Below are 20,071 nucleotides of genomic sequence, written 5' to 3' on the forward strand. Positions count from 1 at the left end.
CAGCACTTTGAAGACATAGTTTATAAATGAAATAACAACTTGAATCCTGTATCGATTCAATACAGGATGCAGCATTTTCTTTTCAAATTTGGGATAACAGCGAGCTTAGCTCGAGTGACTGCACATGTAGTTCCAATTCTGAGCAAAACCAGCTGATTCCTGAATGAACCTGAATGAACAACCAATAACTTCAGAGAGTTACTGGGAGGTGCATTTTTCTTCTTTTGGTAAAGGCCTGCCCCCCACACTGCCTGCCCCCCACACTGCCCGCCCCTAACCCTGCCAAGCTAACACGCCCTGGACTGCAGTCTTCACTGAGCACGCAGAAAATTTCAAAACAAAATCATCAAACTCCCAGTAAGACCGCAAACAAGCTGACCCCCAACATGTCAAACGAACGCTCTATAACCCACCATATACATATTCACAGATATAACAATATATCAGAGGTGGGACTCTCACCAATGAACTCAAAAACCTCCTCAAAGTACTGTCGAAGGTTCTGCTTGCTGTTGTCGGTGGCTGGCAGCCTTTTGTAGCGCAGTCCAGAGTTGACATGGTAGAGGGGAAGGTGTGTGGTTACGTTGACCACGTAGCCGATGTTGAGGCGCAGCAGCAGGTCCAGGTCTTGGGCGTCTCTCTCGTTCCCCAGAAAGAGGAAGGGCAGGATGGGACTGACCACGGCGTTCTCTGCATCAGGAGTCATCACACTCTCATCTGACAGAGATGCCGGCAATGAGGAGGAGAGTGGCAGAGAAAGGTGCACTGGAAAAAGACAAGACAAAGTGTGTAGAGATGTTGTCTATGTCAGTGGTGAAGTCACAGTTTAAACTGCCGTCAGTGAACAGAACATGAAAGGACAAGATACTTGAAAACATGTACAGGGAGACAAAAGACAAACAAAACTCGATCTAACTAAATCACTAAATCAAAAGTGGGTCATTTTAGTCTGTAAGCTAATTAGCAGTATTTATTGACTATAAAACAGGCCTGGCAATGAGCACTTTGCTTATTTTATGAAACAACTTGCTGAGATACAAAGGAACTAAATGTTCCCAAATGTGCATCTGTCAAAAACACTGCAAAATTATTTAACACATCAAGGGGGACTGGGCTCAGAACCATGACAGCATATGCCAAGCAAAAACAGGTTGCACTCATAAAAAGGTACAGCAGCTGAAACTAACCGTGAGGGATCTTTTGATGGACATCTATCTGTGTTATATAAGTGGCTGAAAAATACAGCAAAATGGCATTCAACCTGCTATGTGATTGTAGTTGAGTTTTAGTGTCTCCAACATCCATTAACATTCTGCACTCATTTTTTACCTCTATTTTTTTTTTCACTACTTGCATGTGAATTGGAAGAGATTCTTACTTCTACTGTTCTCCTCATCTTGCTCTCTGTTCAGAGAGTTCAGGGCCAGGTGAAGGGACTGAGCTGATGGCAGAGAGTGTCCTCCCTCCCTGTCTCTCTGCCAGGGTTTGGGTTTGATTAGTGTGCTAGGGGCGGATGGTGGGGGCGAAAAGGACACGGGCGATGGTGGGGAGGCAGAGCGGGGAGAGGGGGAATGTGGATATGCTGTATCTCCATCTTGCTCCAGACCATCGTCCATTCCTCCATCGTCTGCTTTTTTCAATAGCCTCTTCAGCGAGTTCCGGCCTTCGTCATACCCAGATCCTGACCTGTAGCCCATAAAATCGAGGGCAGCCATTTTGCCCTGCTGAAGCCGGCGTCGTCCTGCATGATCTGTAAGCTGAGGCTGTGCATATTCTTGGAGGTTTTGACAGTCCAGGAGGACAAGGCCTGTTCCGTTACTGCCATTTTGGGCCTGGCTTGCACAACTCTGCCCGACTCCTCCTCCCATCCCGGCACAGTGATTCTTTTGGGCTTTAGAATGGGTCATCTTCTTGGCCAGTTCCTCAGGCCAGATAGTGCGCACGCTGTAGTCATCGTCATCGGCTTGGAACATACCCATCTGATGAGCTGCTCCGATGCCTCTTCCCGGGGGTTTGCCTCGGCGAGGGTTGAATGTGACCACTATGGGGTCGCTGCTGCAGTAGCTGCAGGTGGAACTACCTGTCTGAGAGGCTTTGGGGTTGCAGCCCGTGACGCAGCTCTGTATTGCCCGGAGTGGGGCTGAGGAGGACAGAGGAGCACAGGGCAGGCATCCCCCTACCAGTTTTTTGCGAAGGATAGCAGGACTCTCAAAGTTTCTGGCCTCACCAGAGCAGGAGGCACAGCGGAGAGGTTTGAACAGGCTTGCTCGGCAGTCAGACACAGTGCTGTTTGAAGAGGAGGTGTTGGAGGTGGAGGCGGTGGAGAGACATCCACCCAGATTTCTCAGGCCCATTTCTTTGCCTCCCTTCTTCACTGCTCCAACATTACGAACACAGGAAAATGAGGTGGAAGAGCTTCCTCCACCTCCTTGGCAGCTAGCAGAGTGCGCCTTACACCCTCTGCATTTTACCAGCCTCCAGCAGCCGCAACTGAATGGGTGGGTGCAGTCGATGGTGCAGGTATGGTCAGGGCTGGGGAACCCTCCAGCGTGCGAGGAGCAGGGAGAGAGGGGCAGACCATGAAGAATGTGGGGGCGGTGATCCCTTGCACGGGACGGGTGTGACTGGCTGAGTTGCTGAAATGGGACTGGGACATGGGTGGGTTGGGAGGGAGGGGATCCGGGATAGCTGGAGTTTAGGATGGCAGCATGGGGCACAGGGACGGAGTTGGGGTGGTAGGGCAGACTGTGACTATTATGGCTTTGATGGACAGTTCCCAGTTTGGAATTCTTCTTGTGACCTAAAGAAGGAAATTCCTGGTTGCTTCTGTTAAGAAAGCTAGCGTTTTCCTTCTCCTTTTCACTCCTGAACTTATGCTGCTGCGCCTGAGCGGGGACGAATTGAAGGACCCCTCCAGGGGAAGTTGACAGCTGACTATGGCGACTTCGCTGTGACTTGTGCTCAGCTCCACCTGGCCTCCCTGCGGTTCCGGTTTTTCTCTCACATTGTCCTTGGTCCAACTGTGATGAGGCACATTTCCCTCTGCCACTTTTTACACTTCCGCTGCGTCCTAAAGAGTTGCTGAATCCTCCTGTCCGTCCTCTTTTGTCCACAGTCACCCTGATATCAATAGTATGCGTGTGGGAGGGCAGCCGTGGGCCAAGTGTTACTGTGCCATTGCTATGGCAGTGGCTAGGTATGTGTCTGACACCTGCTGGGATGACAGGCTGGTCGCCCTTGAATTTCTGCGCACGGGAAGATCTGCGCTTGCATTCCAGAGTCAGAGATTTACACGAGGGTGAGTAGAAATGGGACTGAGAAGGGTGGAGATTAGTAGGGTGGGCGAGCTGTCCATTGGAGGAGGCTGATATTTGAGAGGAGTGCTGCTGGATGGTTTGTGGGGAAGCCTCACACAGAGCTAAGTTTTTAGGGCGCTGAATGACCACTATGCGCTCGTCAAGAGGGAGGGGAGGCATCTGGGTTTATGCAAAGCTGTCATTGAAGAGGGAGAGAAAGACAGAAAGAGGGTAGTCAGAAAATGACTGTAATTTCACAAACACTGAAAATGTGGGGCACACTTTACTTTCCATCAGTTTAGACAGAAACAGCACATGGTGCAAAATTATTAACAAGGCCTTGTAGCGATTTAAATGATGCACTGCATAGTTGTTTTTTTCAGATACAATATTATTTAATTAAATTTACAAAGGATGAATTTCATTATTTGTGAAATGTAAAGTAAAACCCCACATCTACAACAATAATGACAACACATGTTGACAACCATAATAGATTTTTATGTTTTGCATATTTTTGTAAGTCACCTCTAAGGTGTCTTCTCTATACCAAAACATACAAATACAAGAACAAATACGAAACCGACAATCGATCGTGTAACATCTCAGCTTTGACCATCAACATGTCACACATAAAGTTTCCTTTGACATTTTCTGCAAATGAAAGGAGAAATAGAAAGAGAATACCCATTGTGGTGCATGTTTGATTTGAATGGATAACACTGTTGTGATTACGTTTGGCTGAATCCATTTAAACATGCACCTCCCAGTCTGATACCTGCTTATACCACGGCACCTTGCCAGACATTTAATGCTCATCTGTATTTGTCAGAGTTTGACATTTATTATACATTGAGACTGTTTTCCAGTAGTATCGTTGCCATTAGCCTGTAAAATCCAAAATCCGGGGGTGCAAGAGTGTGTACCTGTTTGCTGTTAGCAGCAAATAATCCCAGCTAATCCTGATGGCAGTGAGGCTTCTTAAAGGCTCAGTCACAAGCTGCCTCAGATGAGCTGCAACAACCTTCATCCCTCTGAGGAGTCCTCATTCATAACATGATGCATTCAGTCACATTAAGTAATAAGCCATACTGTAAAACATAGCTGGCCTGTGCACGTTTACTGCTCTTGTTATGGATGTGCACTGTATAATCATGGTAAAAAATTAAAAACTTGCTTAACCATGCTTAACACGCTTAACCATGATTGCTTTTCTACACGATGAACTACAGGCACATGTGTGTGATTGCCTTTCAACTACTGTAATGGGAAAATAAATATTTTGTGTTGCTATCTTTGTACTGCTTTGTCTCTGAAAAATAGCACAGTGACTCTCACAGTTAGCTAATGGCTCAGAGGGATTCTTCACTTAATGCTGGAGAGCCATGAGATTATCTGAAATGAAACACTTCCTGCCCCCAGCTATATCTAGCCTGTTCATCCTGCCTCTGGTATAAACTAAATTAACCGAATCCTTTGGGCCAATTTGAAATGAGCATTTGTCCAGGCCATGGTATAAACAGAAGGTCACCACATACACAACAATACAACTCAGCTGGAGAGAAAGCTTTCTCACCATGACACAGCAAAAAGAGATTAACTGAGTGTATCTTATAAATATGCACGTTGTGCTAAAATACATATAGGAGATTTTTTTTCTTTGTATCATCAAATTTCTTTTATGATTAATGTTATTAATAACAGGTTGGTACAATTACTGCAGGATTTTTATACTCATTTGGTACATTTCATTATAAGGCTGTTCTCAAATGTTAAGATGAAATATTATTGTCGTTAAAGTGAAAATCCACCCTCTGATACACACACTGTTAAATAAAATCAATCTGAGATGTTCGGTGCACCTATGGGTGTTTGGTTGATGAAGTACTTTAATTTACTTTTTGCCACATTACCAGTATGGCTGTAGGAGTGGCTATACAGGTTAGCTGTGATGATGTTAGCATTGCTAATGTTAGCATTAAGGTCAAAACACAGCTGAGGCTGAGTTTTTTAAAATAGAGTCTGAGATGATGCATCTCACTGCGGACATGACAAATGTACAGAGTTTAGCTTTGTGGCCTGTTGAGCTTGGTGTCTCTGCCTCGTGTTAGATGGATCGTTCACCTCGTGATTATAAGGTTGATACAAACTGGGGAGTCTGGAAGGAAGCAATACTTCATTGATTGAATCAGGCTGACACCACAACCTGAGGTGTACCTTTGATATTTATAGATCACTGAAAACCATATTAAATTTAAAAGGTCACTTAACATTTCAAAGAGACATTTTTAGCCATGCTAGCAGCATGGCCCTAGGGTGCCAATGTCGTCTGTCAGTCAGTGGGTCCACCATTTTGGTCCAGACTGATAGATTATCATGACATGTTTTTTAATTTCTTTTACAGACACTGATTGTCCTCACAGGATTAATCTTACTGAGATGATCTCCTGACTTTTCATCTAGGGCCACTATGAGGTTTACAGGTGGTTTTGAGTGGACAATTATTGAATGGCCATAAAATTTGGTGCAGACATTCTTTTTGTTTTTTTATCTAGCACCATGATGAGCTCCAATTTTTGGCCTATACTTTGGTTTATGACCAAATACCTGCAAAACGTAAGTCAGTCCTATCAGCCTAAACTGTAGTCTGGATGTAGTGCAAATATTAGCATATTAATACACAAAACTAAAATGGCGACTATGATAATACCTGCTTAGCACCAGCGTGCTAGAATTATCAGCGAGCGAGTCAGCATGCTGACGTTAGCATTCTCAGTAGTTTAAAGCACCACTGTGTATAAATGCAGCCTTATGAAGCTGCTAGCATGGCTGTGGTCTTAACTGTTCTAAAATTACACAGTCATTTGACATTGAAAGGCCCCATATTTTTTCATGCACTTCTAACGGTATCTAGCCATGCAGATATTTTCAGTTTTATTCGCCTGAGATTTTTGCCGTCACCCAATTATAGAGAATTTAGTTTGTTTCGTTTCTTTTAAATATCTCCAAAGACCTTGCTGTGAACAGTTTTATAGCAATAACTTTTTACCAAAGAAATAGTCCCAGTCTCCATTGTCTCCATTGTCATATTCGGTGGAGGCAAAAATCTTAAAGATGGATATCTCAAAACCTGGACAAGGACGACACAGTCTATCTACACGGCTACATGCCACCTGATGTAAGTAAGAAAAAATGTTTTTTAAAGATTCATTTAGGTATAGCAACCCTTTAAACTCCGCAATAGCTAACGTGGAGATGCAACAAAACATCACCAACAACAAACTGGTACATCACATATTGTTTTTTCACACAGTGCTAGTTAGGGTGAATTTTCATTTTAAGCTTAAGACCTTTAAGCCACGTTTATTGAGAATCTCTCAGGGAGTGGAAGACCAAAAAGTTAAAAGCGGGACTGGGTGGAACAGATACTGAGGACAATGCTGGCTGACAGAGATAAAGGGGGGTAGAGAGAAAATACAGGGGGACAGATTATAACGTGACACTGTAAACCACAGACTACAGGGGAGGAAGGAACACGTCAGAATAATCTGGGGATGCCTTCAGTCCCAACACAACACAGTTACCGACCCATAGAGAAAGCAAACCACGCTGCTGTGTCCCCATGCTTATATCCACGCACAGAGTCTGGTGATGGTGTCCTCATCTTTTTTTTTCTTTTCCTTTTTCAGCCTTGCCTGTGGTGGAGGGGGGTGGGGGTTACATTGACCCAGTTTTATCATGGTGGAAGTCACTATCACTCTGATCACTTTTCTCTCACACACTGTAAACTGCAGGCTGGCCAGTGGCCTTTTCACTCACTCACTGTCATAGCCTCAACACACAGCAGGGACCGCAGAGAGAGAGAATTTCTCTGGTAAATGATGTTCCACAGCAAGAAATACTAGATGTAATTATTGTAAACAGTCATACCTGCAACAGAATGTATATGGGAAAAGCATTACGATTATCTCCTTTGTCAATTCATCTGGGACTGTTCCCTGAAGCTCCAGTCAAATTTTCTGCTAAATCTTCATAATTATTCTCATTGGGGTGAATTCAGTAATGATCCTTCAAAAGCAACACAAAAGGTTTGTAAAGTACATTTTTAACTTTCCTTTTTAGCTAATGTTCATATTCTTGATTGCAATAAACATAAATTGTTTGTTGAATGTGCTGTGGCTGCTCTTTACAGTATGTTAATGTAAAAATCCAAACTGTAATATCAAGGTACATTTAGTGGAAAACTACTGTTTGTCTGAACCCTTGCGGTCTAGTGGTGGAAATTAAGTACATTCACTCAGATACTCTTCTTCAGTAAAATTTTACGTGAGTATTTCTTGTTTTTACATAAAAATTATCCCTGATATTCACATAAATTACAAAGAATAGTTAATGACTTACAAAAAACCTGTGTATGGATGGAGCCCCTTGTTATGTTTCAGATGTCTGAGTTGTTAGCAGTTCTACCAATTTCCCCCCAACTTCTTAGATTTAAATAACCATGATGATCCAATATGCCACACCCCCCCCCACAAAAAAAAACAAAACCACAAAAAGCACAAAAACAAAAAACAGAGATATTGAGAAAAAGACAAAAGGACACACAGATGAATGCTGTATATAAGCCAGTAGTTAGAATGAAGTCCACCTGCACTAGTCACCTACTAACGTATAACACAATATATAATAAATATAAGAACATTTATATACATTTTGTCAATAATACTTATGTGCTTTTGAGAAGGATGTTGAATGCAGGACTTCACTTGCAATGGAGTATTTTTACATTGTTGAAGTAGTACTTTCACTTAAGTAAAGTACTTCTTCCACCATTGTTGTGTCAGCAGGAAAATAAAAAAAAAAAAGAAATGACAGAACAAGGCAGTAGGATTCACCTACGAGGATAACACTGTAAAAAGGTGTGAGCTCTGTTGATTAGGAGGTTAATTGAAATGGCATATAATTAACTTTGTTTATGTGATATCACTCCAGTTGGTTGGTCCTAATTAAATCTGTGTTTCTTACACATTAATGGAATCTGATAAAAGGCGGTGAGCTGTGCGCTCCGCCAACATACAGTACACGCTGAGTGCTGTTGTGAGTGTTCGCAGTAATTGTCTTTCAAAAAGAGCCGCCTGTGTCTGCCTCAGCCAAACAAAGTGTACAAAGCATATAGGCGTGTTTGATTCTTGTCAAATGAGGAAACTGCTGCTTGATCAAAGAGAAACAGACTTCTTTCTTTTCAGTTTGTGATTTGACAGTTTTTCATAATTACCCTCTTGTTAATAGCTTCAATTGCCAGATCCCAGTTTGCATCTGAGGTGGCAGCAAATATGACAACTTAGAAAAAACACACACAACACAGTAAAGTGGCAGAGCATAGAGACAAAAGCACTGGTTCAGTGCTGACTTGGAAATTGTTAATGATCCCTTTCTAGACACGGTTTTAGACTCAGCTCTGAATCCAGTTTGTGTCTGACATGGTTTTCCAGGGAAAAGTTCAATGGCCTCTTTAAATTACGTCTACTCCCTCTCTTGTTTAAAATTCACTCTGAATATTGCCAATTTAAAAAAACTACAAGGCACAAGATGTCTCCTACTCCTCATTCTCAGTGTAAAGGAGGTCTCGAATTTTCACATCTCACATTAAATAAGCCTCTTATTGGACCATGACCGGCTTCCTCACCAGCTGTGATGTCACAAGATCAGACTGTACGTTCATGCTGTAAACTGAGACTTAAGGTGAGAACAGAGAAACTTTCCCCAGGATGAGATGTGAAAACAGCCCAGTGTCACAGTGAAGTAACACTTATCCAAACACTTTGCAAAAGGAACTCTATGATCAACTGAATGTCCCAAATCAATGTGTTACTGACCCAGGACCATCAGACCGTCTATGATATTTAGCTGTGTAAACGTGTAACAGTGTAGACTACGACCGAGCACATTAATAAAATAATCCTAAACCTGTGTACTGACACTTAAGAGATAGCTCATCCCTTTGTAAGAGTCACAGCAAGGTACTGAGTGCATAACTGCAGCATATTATATATCAGACAACTCATATCAGTATGTGAGATTGCATAATATATCTGGTAGGGATATCTGACTTCAGAGGTCGACAGTAAACTGTAAATAAGTTATGAGCGTCTTTCAGAAGAACTGAGGCGTAACAGCTACCGAGGATCTATATAAAACTTCTGACAGGTCGCTACTTATACCAAACTGAATAAACAAATGTCGCATGGTGGATCAACGAGAGGGAAGGCAAATGCAAATGTATGCACATGATTACGGGTGTATTAATATTTAAGGAAAAGGCAAACTTATGCTAAGCTTTGCAATCACGTTAGCTGCTTCTGAATTCGAGCTCATGAAAGTGTAATGAGGAAAAGAAATATCAAAAAGAAAAAGAAGAAAAAAGAAAAAGATAGAGGAGTGCCACTCAATTCCAGTTGGTGAGAGCTGCAGGAGCCTGAGGGGGAGATCATGACGCCCTGCCTCAGCTCACTGCTACCCCACCAGCAGAATAAAGATAACAGCTTTATACTCACAGGCAGGAGCTCGAGAGAGGAGAAGGGCGCACATGCTAATATTTTTCCAGATGACTTAACACTCTCCCAAACACCTGCGTGAAAACTGCAACATTATTTTGTTTTTATAGTACTTTCAATCTTTTCGTTTCTTCTGCTGAGGCCCTTTGTCATATTTCATGAATCAAATTCAATCAGAATAACTTGATGTGGTGAGGATGATAATGGTTAATACAACACGCTGCCTCACATTCAGGACAGGATAGTGTAAGACTGCTCTACTATGATGGATGTCACCTCACCCTACAGTCATCATTCAGTGTGGATGGAGGCAGCATGAAGTACAGACCATCTCCAGCTGTGGAGGTGGTGCAGTGAGTGTTTTTGGGGACAAGCTGTTGAGGGGGCTGGTGTTTTTGGGAGCAGATGGCTGCCTGGCGGTGCAAGATTGATGACGATCTCTCTCTCTCTCTCTCTCTCTCTCCCTCTCCCCGCCTCGGCTTTATGCAGCTCCTTCATCAAAAGGCACCTGACAGCCGAACACCCACGCAGCAGAGTGGACAACGCCAGAGCAAAAACCAGGCAATAATGTGAGGATGTGCTGCTGAATTTCTGGGGCTTCTGAGACTGTCTTCCTCTGCTGAATGGAAAAGCTTTTTTTTCCATCACCATAGAAAAAGGCTTCCCAAGATAGTAGATGGCAGGAAAATTAGTCATCTGAGTCATTTGTTTCCAGGGGCTGATGAGGAGGCCATTTCTGTCAGAGGACAATCCACATCTCCACATTTTTGCTCGTGTTTGGCTCTGAGTTGGCACAAAGTGACAGGAGGCGGTCCGCTTCTCTCTTTATATAGTCATTCACACACATAACCAAACTGACAGATGGACAGCAAGAGCTATGGGCGCTGGTTGCGAAAGAGGAAGGCAGTAGTATGCACACAATAATACACCTAACAGCACTGAGGGTCAAACAGTTGTTGCTGCAGATCCACACACAGACTCAGGAGGTTTCCGGCAGAGCTGCTGATTGGACTGAAAATCAGACAACAGGTTCTGGCAGAGAAGGCCGCCATGTTGCCATGTTTCAAGTGTAAAAGAGCGTGTTGACTGAGTTAAAGTGTCAGCAAACTGATAAGGTTCGGTGACTGGGTCTGTGGCTCCAGAACATAACGTCTCGAATCAGTGTCACTGGCCTATTAGGGCTCTCTAAACAAAGCAGGTCTTTTAGCTCCAACACATGAAGCCACACAAGACAGGGACAAGTTGGGATATTAAAGCTGATGTTAATAGTTTGACATTTAGGAAAATATGCTTATTCTAATTCCTGCAGAGAGTTACACGAGAAGATAAATACTGGTCTTAGTCTGGACAGAGCCCAGCTAGCTGTTTCCCTATGTGTCTAGTCTTAATGCTAAACTAAGCTCTAGCTTCATATTTAATAGATATGAGAGTGGTATCAATCCTCTCATCTGCTGGCAAGATAGTGAATGAGCATAGTACTAAAATTCATTTTGGCATTTCTTTAAGAGTTAGATAAGAAAATAAATTATCTTACTTTTATACACAACGTCTTATAACAGGTCATAACAGTTGTCTGTCAGATGCAGTGATTGAGCTTCACCGTGAGGCCGAAAGCTTTGAATCACTCACCACCTAACACAACCTTACTGACTGTTTCATTTCACTTTCAGTGTAATGTGGTTTCCCAGTAGTACAATGTAATTGAAGATGGATTCAGCTCTGTCTGTGCTCATTGTGTCAAAGTGTTACAGTGAACCAGTGGGCCAGATAGAAATAACCTGTGTAAGCTGCCTTCAGTCAGTTTTCTGCTCATTAGCTTAACCTGAGCTTGATTTACAGTGAGGAACCTAAAGGAAAATGTTAATAAAATATTAATTATAGTGCTTGTATTTTCATATGCTGGTACAGTTTTCAGGAAGGTTCAGGGATCTTAAGTCCACCATCACATATTCTAATCTATTGCCGAGACATAAGGCAGAATTAGACAAATTATTGTACACACTGTGATTGGAGAGTAAGAGCCTTCAGCTGTGAGCAAATGTTGCTTTCATGAATGAAAAGGAAAACTTTCCCCGGCCTGTGCAGATGTTGATATCAGAGAAAAAGCTAATTTACAAATCAGCAGAGAGGCAGAAAATGATTAGGATTATGAAGATTTAAACACTTGAACCTGATTTGCATGCTGACCTTTAACAAGCCCAACAGACTCTCTGATATATTACTTAACCCTGGAAATACATTTGGCTGACCACCAAAGCTTTGTGGGTAGCATTTGAATATAGTGCCAAACTCACAAATGAGGTTAAAGTCTACTTGTACGAAACACAAACAGTCTGCACAGCATTGTGTTGTGCTTTGACACTGGTGTCACAGCAGCATGCAGAGTCTCCTGTTTAACATCTACCAGGGAGGACACGTTGACTGTAACTGCAGCAGAACGGGCTGTAGATGGGGTAAAGCAGCAGAGAGTGCAGCTCCTCCTGCCTGTCACACATATGATAAAAATGATAATGAGAACTGAAGCACCCCGTAGAGGTGGCTGCTTGCCAAACCGGGTGCAAATCATCTTTGATCGAGACATTTAACCCCCAAACTTCTTTACCTGGAGAAACTCAGTTACCAGAAGTCAGGATGTGATAAGCAGGACCTCGAGTTTAATGTGTCGCTGGGTGAATGTCAAGCGATTCTGACAGAATTAAAGATCAACTTTGTGACCAGCTTTATATACATAAGGATTAAACAAGTTACATGCCCACTGCAGCTCTCAAACTAAGCTTTGGAAGGCAATTTAAAGCCCCAGGTACATTAAAAAACACATTTACATCCCCGTTGTTTCCATAAACTGACTTGAAATTACTTGAGTGTGCCAAAACACATTGAAAACTATTTCAAGATGGTGTCAAATAAAGTAAAATTATGGTAAAAACAATCAAAACAAAGAGTCAAATTTAGGATTGTCTGATATTATGAGGCAGCAGTTTTCTTACTTACCACAATATGATGATACCAAAGTCACAAGAAAGTATTTCACAAATTAAATTACATTCATTTCTCATAAGAAAAAGCAAATTGAATGTTGTGTAGGGAGACAACACAAAACAAATAAGCAAATGAAGTTAAAAAAAACCTTGGTTGTAAAAGAGAATTGCCCGCCTGCGAAATGAACAGAGATGTGTGCTTAAGTCATCATGGCTCATACTCTAATCAGGCTTAAGTCACACATCTAATGATGTAAGATTTACTCTGGACAAAGGAAGTGACTTGCAGCTCTGCTGTGTGTGGTGACCTGGTCGTGACTCAGATGCCCAAATGAATGTGTGTTTTGTCAGCAATGGCCTGATAATAGTACAATAATGACACAGAGGAATGAACCTTGTGTTTATCACTAAGCACTGAATGTGACTTTTCAGCACTTCTGAAATACTGGTCCTCTTGTTTTCAGTGATTCAGACTGATTCAGATTCCACATCACATCGCAACATTGCATTAATCCTATGCCAATAAATCTCCATGGTTGTTGCTAATCTGTGTTAGCCTTTTTGCAAAATGTAGTTTTCTCTTTAATCTGCTTAGTTTCACTGTGCTCACACCACTACAGGCTACTGAGGGCGAAGTCAAAATAATTACATCACCTAATCTCCACAGTCAGCGGACAGAAAGTGATGGAAGCAGCAGCGCAAACTGGCCAATCAGTGAGCGGCATGATAGGAACTCCATGTACAATCAAACTGATTTTACACTGAGAGAAATACCTGGTTATTTGGACACTCTGTAGCATCACCCTCACACATCTAAGGTTAAGTCATTATTATTTTCATTTTATTATTTTTATTTTATTATTTCACAGGTGTAAAAAAAAAATAGGATTGGTGGCACTTCAGCTGCAGAGCAATAATTCTTCAGTATTCCTGGCTGTACCCCTGGTTAGACATATTAAAGAATGAAATATTTAATTCATGAAGCAAACTATTGCTCATCAGTTACATATAGCACCTCTATCAGCACACTGGTTTCTGTTACTGCTCCTAATGAGAGCTGTGCCGGCCAATGTAATGGCACATTGTAATGTTAAAAATAATGACAGTGCAATTTAATAAGAAATGCAAAAAAAAAAAAAAGACTTCCATCTGAAAATAGAACACTAGGAATAGAAACTGAGAAAAGCAGCTTGGAAAAGGTTTTTGTGGTTGGTTGGGATTTGAACCCTCTGCCACGTAAAGATAAGAAGAGCAGTAATGTGCTTTGAATATATTTTAAAATCTTCAAAGAATGATTTCTTTAAAAAGCAGCAGTCATGGTTAATGATTCCCATGCAACTGTCATCAGCTGACAGTGGAAATCCCAGATCTGAACGCCACCTCAGTGCGGCCTGCCCCTTGTGCCTTTCAGTCCACCAAATGTCCTCCCAAAGTGTAACCGACTCACACCCTGGACCCTCCAAACAAATTGTCACCAAAATATAGGCCTGATCATTCAGATAAGGTAACAACTGAAGAAACGTGGTCTTATATTGCACACTGACAGCTCTTGTGTGAGTGTGCTCTGTGGCAGTAATTGATCAGGGTTTGTTTCAGGGAGTATTTTGGTCTGGATCTGGATCTGAACCAGGGAAGGAGAAGGTGGAAACTGCTTAAGACCTCAGCCACACAGGAACCCGGGACTTGTTAAATCCAGCAGGCACAGCTTCCTCGGTGTGATTTACAGGTTAAATGTTTCCCAAAACAATATTGTCTCCTGCAGATCTTTACCCTCAGGAAAACAACACCAAACTATCTGACACTTTTCTATTTGACTGGAGGTTGTTCAACTTGAAAAAAACAAAACAAAAACAGCAACATCTGTTAGCTGCAGTGTGGTAACAACAGTCTGTTTCTGTTTCCCCTCTGGAATTTATGCCAGACCATCTTCATATCCTCAAAGAAAACCTCAAAGAAAGAATGAGTTTGCATGAAAACAACAACATGGGACACCCTGCGTCTCCCTCAGCATCACAGCCGGCCTGCAGCATCAACATTTGCAGGGAGGGATGCTTCATGATTATTATTAATGGTGGGAGAGATTCTAAGGTAATGTTCAGAGTTTTGCACCTCTTACAAATCTCTGCTCTGTCTAATCACATATTTTACTGTCTAATTTTAACATCAGAGAGCTGCCTGTTCATTACCGCTCACTTAAAAAGCTAATTGTTAGCTTGTTTGTCTTTCTTGTTACAAATTGCTGACTTTTTTGTGCTTTTGTACTTAAATATTTTCATTTAAAGTCTTCAAACTAGTTATAAAGTATACATAAAATATATTTAAATGGCACTTATCTCCTACATTCACTTAGGTTAATTTGCATTCATTAACTCATGGAGATGACACAAATTTACACACATTAAGTGGTTTTTAATTGAATATTGTACATGTGGAAGACAAATAGCTTTCTACCCCTAAATAATGCTAAATGCATCACTTTTATTTCAGCTCCTGAGCACCACTTCTCTCACACAGTCCACAAGTAATTCATCTATTGTCTACCTGCTTGATCAGAAGCTGTCTCCAAATTCACTCCCTCATTCACTCATTCACTGCTCCCTGTAGTGAATGGGGGGTTGCACCTAATGACTGTTTTGTCTTTATTGATTAATGTTAACTGTGTGGCTTATAAAACAATATAATGCACAACAATAGTTTTTGCAGCGGTAAAATGCAATGCATTGTGGGATTGTTAGCAGGACAAATATACTGTACATGCCATGTGCAAAGATTTGAGGGCAATATGTGGTTTCTATAAACAGCGTAGTGCATTGTATGTGAGGAAAATAGGGAGTGGACATAGCAAGAGTCATGTGGGGCAGGAGACTATCCCAGCATGCACTGGGGAATGGGCAGGGAACCAGGACAGGTCACCAGTCCATTGCATGGCACACATAAACAAACAGTTGAATCTCCAGGCACTTTCCCAACCTGTGTGTCTGTGGACTGTGAGAGTAAACTGGAGCGCTGAGAGAAAATGGTAGAATCTGCAAACTAGAGCTGAAACACTTTGTTGATTAATTGGCATATCAAAATTTTCTCAGACAATTTCTGAGAAACCAAAATGGCAAACATTTTGATGGTTCTCAAACATGGAGATTTGCACCTTACACCACAATAACAAAAAATCTTTTGGTTTCGTACTTTTGTTGAGACCAAAAAAATATATATATTGGTAATGCCTTATTGGCCTTTAAAGTGTGATCTTGGGTCATTGTGATGGACATTTTTCACTATTTACAAAAGTTTTACAAACCAGACTAATTAAGAAAATAATCTGTAGATGAATAAATAATGAAAACTACGGCACTCAGTAGAGCACAGACCTCCACCAAGGCAAAACAATCCTACACACGTCTGTCACATCCAGATTATTATCTGAATCTGCACCAAACTGTACAAAGTCAGATCTCAACACCATTAATATGTCTGATTTTCTTTTATATCAAGATCCATACAATAGTTCCTGAGAAACTGACAAAAATGTCAATAATGCCCTATCTTGCAATGCTTAGGGAAGTGACAAAAAAAATCTTGGATCCTCCACTTTCACCAGATCTGCCCCAAAATGTAATGTGTTCTTCCCTGGCTCATGCATCATCCCATGCTGCAAATCAATTTATTAATTTTTGTGTAATCCTGCAGACAGTCAAACAAACATGGGTGCAAACATAACCTCCTTGGTGGAGGTAATAATCATTAGTTGCAGAGCGACTGGGAGTCTGCACTCCTCACAGGGAAGAGGAGACTGTGCTTTCCATTGAGCCACCACACTGTCACTCTAGAAAATCAATAACACTGTGTCTGATCTTGACCTCTGATGATAGTAATTTTTTAAAGTAATGTCCATATTTTCAGGGTTAGTATTTCTTCCTGGAGAATCCACTTCTTTCATTGTAAACATACAGTTGCATTGAACTACAGGTGATTAAGAACAGATTTTAAATTTCACCTTCACGGGCTTGTAGGATGTAAGATCTGATAACGATCTGAATATTTAATTCCTGTTACACTGAAACATTACACTGTCACTGGACTCTGAAAGCAGCTTCAAGCAGCGAGCTGCAGAGTTGGATGATTAGTCTCAGCGGGGTGATCACTATGGTTGACCCTGTCACATTACACAGCCACATTAACATCAACAACATTTCTCAGCGTGGGTTTAAATTGGCTTGTATCTGTCCCCTACATTGCCTAGCCAAAAAAAAAAAAAAAAAAAAAAAAGTCTTCCTGCAAATACACTGCAGTGATTCTTCTGTGTATGTGTCTTACTTGTGAGGTCCCTGCCTCTACATGAACAGCCGACCTGCTCCCACTACTACGAGCTACTATTTGAGCAAAATAAACAAATAAGCTTCAACCATACATAAACTGTATGTCTGATTTCCAAATGGAGCCGTCCACATCGCTCTGCACAGTCAGTTACACGTGTGTCTGCCCCCTCATCTCTGTAGAACTGGCATCCTGTGGCAGGCACATCCTTATACTCACACTAGCCTTTGTTTCCTGACAATGAAATGTTAATGTCAATAAATCACTGGTTGTTGCCATTTAAAATATTTGTACAATGTGCTCATGTGCTGCACACCTCTCCTGTTCTGCCTCTCAGCGGCTCTGTGATGAATCTCATCAGCACCACCACAAAGCAGAAACAAACCAGATGCTTAATATTTACATTCCTCCTCTGCATTGTTGTTTATAGGGCTACTCTGCAGGCCAGTCATGGAAAACCTATCAGTTCCCGTTCATACAGTCGCTAGATGGCGCATTGCTTAATGTCCCTATATTTTAGATCGCGTTTTCCTAGCACAATCTTTGAACCTCTATCATAATGAGAAATAAAGCTGATGTGTGCGACAGGGCCCCAGCCACCAGGCCTGGACCCTCACCTCCTCACTCCACTCTAGTGTTGTGGCTGGGTGCAATTAGGGTTCACATATTATTCTCTACTTGGCACCTTCAAATGTCTGCAGTTATTTGTCTCAATAAACAAACAGGCAAACAGTCCTGATTGCTGCCGTGGTGAACAACAAGAGGACTTTAATGTGTGACAGCGAATCAAAATGACGAGAAGCACCAAGACATCCAGGAGACATCGTGTGCTGTTCGCCGGACCTGACCATCGTCAGCGCAGCGCTGTGACAGCCGCTGCAGCGAGCAGCGGGCTGCTGAGGGGGGGCTGTGAGGCTGCAGGCCGGCCGCACACGATAAGTCACACGTTACTGAAGAAGAAAGATCACTTACATCAAGAGTGGCAGTCCCGAGGTGTGAGCATCATTTATGCGCAGCGGAGTGAGAGGTCCTCATGTCTGTGCTGTCCCGAGTAGCACGACCCGACGTGTTGGTACGATCCAGATGTGTAACACCTTCCCTGCCTGCTCTTTTGTTCATGCCTTTAAAACACAAGAAAATAATAATAATGATAATAATAAAAAAAAGGAGCCGGTGTAAGTAGAAGATGCCCAGCTCTGCCGGGCTTAAAGTAGCCGGGTAAATAAATACATGTCATCAGAAGTGCTTGGTTGACTCAGCTGGCGTCACGTCTGAGCGTGTGTCACTCCGAGCCGCGGTGCGTGTGTGAGGAGACACTGACGGGGGAGGTGGGCTCTATTGTCTCTACTGTGGATGACATCATCCCAGACCAATGGCGAAACACACGAGACGAGGGGGCTCAGGGGCGAGCACGCAGCACGTGCGGGGATGGTGGGGGAGGAGGAAGAGGAGGAGGAAGGAAGGAAGGAGGAAGAAGGAGGGAGGAAGGAGGGAGGAAGGAGGGAGGGGAAGTGTGATGAACCAACACACTTGAACTCACACACAGTTCACATGAAACATCCCTGAATACACATTTCTTAAAGTGGGCGGAACATCAGCCCAGTCACATCTACTGCTTCAGTAGAAGTGGCTCCAATAATGAGCTTTATTCATGTAAAAATACTCTATGATAAAAAAAAATCCCCAGCATTCACAGTCCTTTAGGTAGAAATACAGTATTAAGTAAGTGCTTATTATTAGCAAAAATAATTTAGCCCGTAGAGTATCAAAGAGTGGCTCTGCAGATGAATATCTTATTATTATATATGACACTATGATAATGTCAAGTGATATTCATGTGTCAGGGCATAAGCAGCACTTCACTGTATCAGTTCGAGGTGGAGCCAGTGTGAACTTTTTTTATCCACAGGCAGGTTATTTAGTTCAAAGGTTCTCAACCTGAGGATCAGGCCCCCTCCCATGGGTCACAGGATAGTTTGAGGGGTCATGAGATAAATGTGGATTTGAATTTATTTCATTTAATTTTCTATTTTGTGAAATATTAGTTAATTTTGCCACTTAGAGGTAAAGTTACAACCATCTTTTTTTCAAGCCAAAGAAGTTTGGAACCACTGGCCTTAACAATGTGTTGTAATTTATAACTTTCTGTTGCGATGTGATGTAGAAATGGAAACACTCAAGTAAAGTAAAAGTAGGCTACCTCAATATTAAACTTAGGTACAGTACTTGGAAAAATGTAGTACCTTCCACCACTGCAGCCTACTGTGTACTTTGACACATGTTTCTTCAGTTTTATGCTACTTCATACTTCTGTTTCACTTTCTTTTGTTTTATCTTAAGTTGCCTAAATATCTGAGTATTTTCTTCATGACTGTTAGTAATACAGCTGTAATAATGATACTGTATCTAACATATAAATCTGTTATCTATTAATCTGCCTGCTGGTTTAACAGATTGATAAATCATTAGTGGAGGAAGAAGTGTTCAGATCCTATTCCTAAGTGACAACAACCACAGTTAATATAATAATATTTGGTTACCAGTAAATGCAGTAATGCAGCAGAGTTATATGTTTATATAATCATATTAAATATGCATTAACAACTAAGCAGAATTGTAATCTTGTAGCTGGCAACTGACAGTCACTAATTTCAGCGAATGATAAATTTTAATTTGATCAAATAAAACATTTTTCGATTTGTGTTAAATTATGAATTTGAAATAACTGGTACACAGACTTTTTATTTGCTGTTTATATGGATGTTTTTGTTAAAGATGGTTATAGCTTGTTATTTTCCTGACAACATTATTTTTTCAAAACATGCATTTTTCATCAGCTTCGTCCCGTTCACTCTGTGAGACCTGTAACGTGTGCACACTCACACTCACACCATTAGCTGTGTCAGTATGTTATCTATGGCAAAGCTGCCTG

At 41.7% G+C, this 20,071-nt stretch overlaps 1 protein-coding gene across 1 annotated transcript in view; it reads right to left on the minus strand.

The window, feature by feature from the left end:
* Positions 1–18,409, minus strand: part of LOC139608123 (uncharacterized) — a 35,389-nt gene extending 16,980 nt beyond the window's left edge. Inside the window, exons 1-3 of the mRNA XM_071461608.1 lie at positions 18,112–18,409; positions 1,379–3,492; positions 463–765 (exon numbers count right to left, since the gene is read on the minus strand). Coding sequence (XP_071317709.1) covers positions 463–765; positions 1,379–3,476 — 2,401 coding nt within the window. The 5' untranslated portion in view covers positions 3,477–3,492; positions 18,112–18,409. The remainder of the gene's footprint in view (positions 1–462; positions 766–1,378; positions 3,493–18,111) is intronic.
* Positions 18,410–20,071: the final 1,662 nt, after the last annotated feature.

This window comes from Trachinotus anak, unplaced genomic scaffold (assembly GCF_046630095.1).
Source record: "Trachinotus anak isolate AG129_WGS33_773 ecotype Australia unplaced genomic scaffold, CSIRO_AGI_Tana_v1 ptg000024l, whole genome shotgun sequence".
Taxonomy (NCBI): Eukaryota; Metazoa; Chordata; class Actinopteri; order Carangiformes; family Carangidae; genus Trachinotus; species Trachinotus anak.